Source organism: Sinocyclocheilus grahami, unplaced genomic scaffold (assembly GCF_001515645.1).
Source record: "Sinocyclocheilus grahami isolate Dianchi unplaced genomic scaffold, SAMN03320097.WGS_v1.1 scaffold115.1, whole genome shotgun sequence".
Lineage (NCBI taxonomy): Eukaryota > Metazoa > Chordata > Actinopteri > Cypriniformes > Cyprinidae > Sinocyclocheilus > Sinocyclocheilus grahami.
Window position 1 is genome coordinate 256,119 of NW_015505294.1, and position 1,277 is coordinate 257,395.

The window sequence follows — 1,277 nt, forward strand, 5'->3', positions numbered from 1 at the left end:
TATACATAATAAATATACACAGTACATACACATATATTATGTAAAATAAACAAACTTTTATTTTGGATTTATCGCGATTAATCGCCATTAATCTTTTGACAGCACTAATTAACGTGTAACTATACATATATATAAACGCTATGATAGTGTTTGAGTCGGTGTCATAACATATCAGTTTCGAGTGTAAACAAAAGGCCGCTGTGTGCTGTGTAGCAGCCGTTGTTGCATTACCCTCTGTACATCTCCTCCTCCAGATTGTTTCCGTGTTGAGGATCTGCCTGAATTTCTTGCACACCAGCGCCAGGTTGGGCAGCGCAGCGCCGGGTAGAGAGGAGAAGATCTCCACCAGGAGCTCCGGCGGCAGGTCCAGCAGCGACTGCGGGTGCGGTGGCCCCGCGGAGGCCCCAGACCCGAGGACACCGGCTCCGCTGCTATGACGGCTGCTGCCGCCATCGGGCTCGTCTTTCGTTTTGCCCACGACCCTCTCCTCTTCCTCCTCCTCGTCCATGTCCATGTCGGAGTCGCTGTCCTGATGCGGCTGGCTGTGCCTCTGCCGCCGCCTGCAGCGCCGCGACTGTCCCGCTCCGCAGAGCCTGGCGCACACCGCCATCCGGAGCAACATTACATCACCCCCGCGCAACAGCCGCTGCGCTGTCCCCCGCACTGCTCCGCTGCTGCGTGCGCGACGTGCCCGGGCGTCTTCTCCTGACGCCGTACGCTTGGACGTCACTGCTTACAGAAGGTTATGCATTTTGCATATGTCTATTATCATAACATAATTTGTACTATCACATCCTCACATAAAATGGCTCTATTATTATCTTTCCAATGAATATTTCTCATATCCAGCATTTGTTAACCTTTGCATATATTCAGGTCTGTTTGTTCCGTTTGATTGTTTTGCCTTAGTATTTGTTTTTTTAATCTTTTTTTTTATAACAGTTGATGTTGTTATTTGTATTTGTTTGCATGAATTTTTCCAAAATCCTTATTCAAACATCCCGGCTTTTCTTTTCTTTTTGCATTATCTACAGTATTATCACATAATAAATAAATATGCAGGCCATTATGATTTAATAACATGAAAATATCCTGTCTTTCAGGTTTGTGTGTCCACATGCTGGTCAGTTTCGTCGCAGTCTGACCAGTCTTGTGTTTCTGATGGAGGGTGAAGGAGAGGTGCTGTATAGAGTTGTCTCAAGGGATCCTCGTCTGTTAGTTGGTTTTGATCGGATGAAGCCTGCAGGACCCTTGTACAACATTGACTGTTTTAATGG

At 46.6% G+C, this 1,277-nt stretch overlaps 1 protein-coding gene across 1 annotated transcript in view; it reads right to left on the reverse strand.

Annotated features, from left to right (window-relative positions):
- LOC107589309 (F-box only protein 31) overlaps positions 1 to 715 on the reverse strand; it is a 20,088-nt gene extending 19,373 nt beyond the window's left edge. Inside the window, exon 1 of the mRNA XM_016277703.1 lies at positions 232 to 715. Coding sequence (XP_016133189.1) covers positions 232 to 622 — 391 coding nt within the window. The 5' untranslated portion in view covers positions 623 to 715. The remainder of the gene's footprint in view (positions 1 to 231) is intronic.
- Positions 716 to 1,277: the final 562 nt, after the last annotated feature.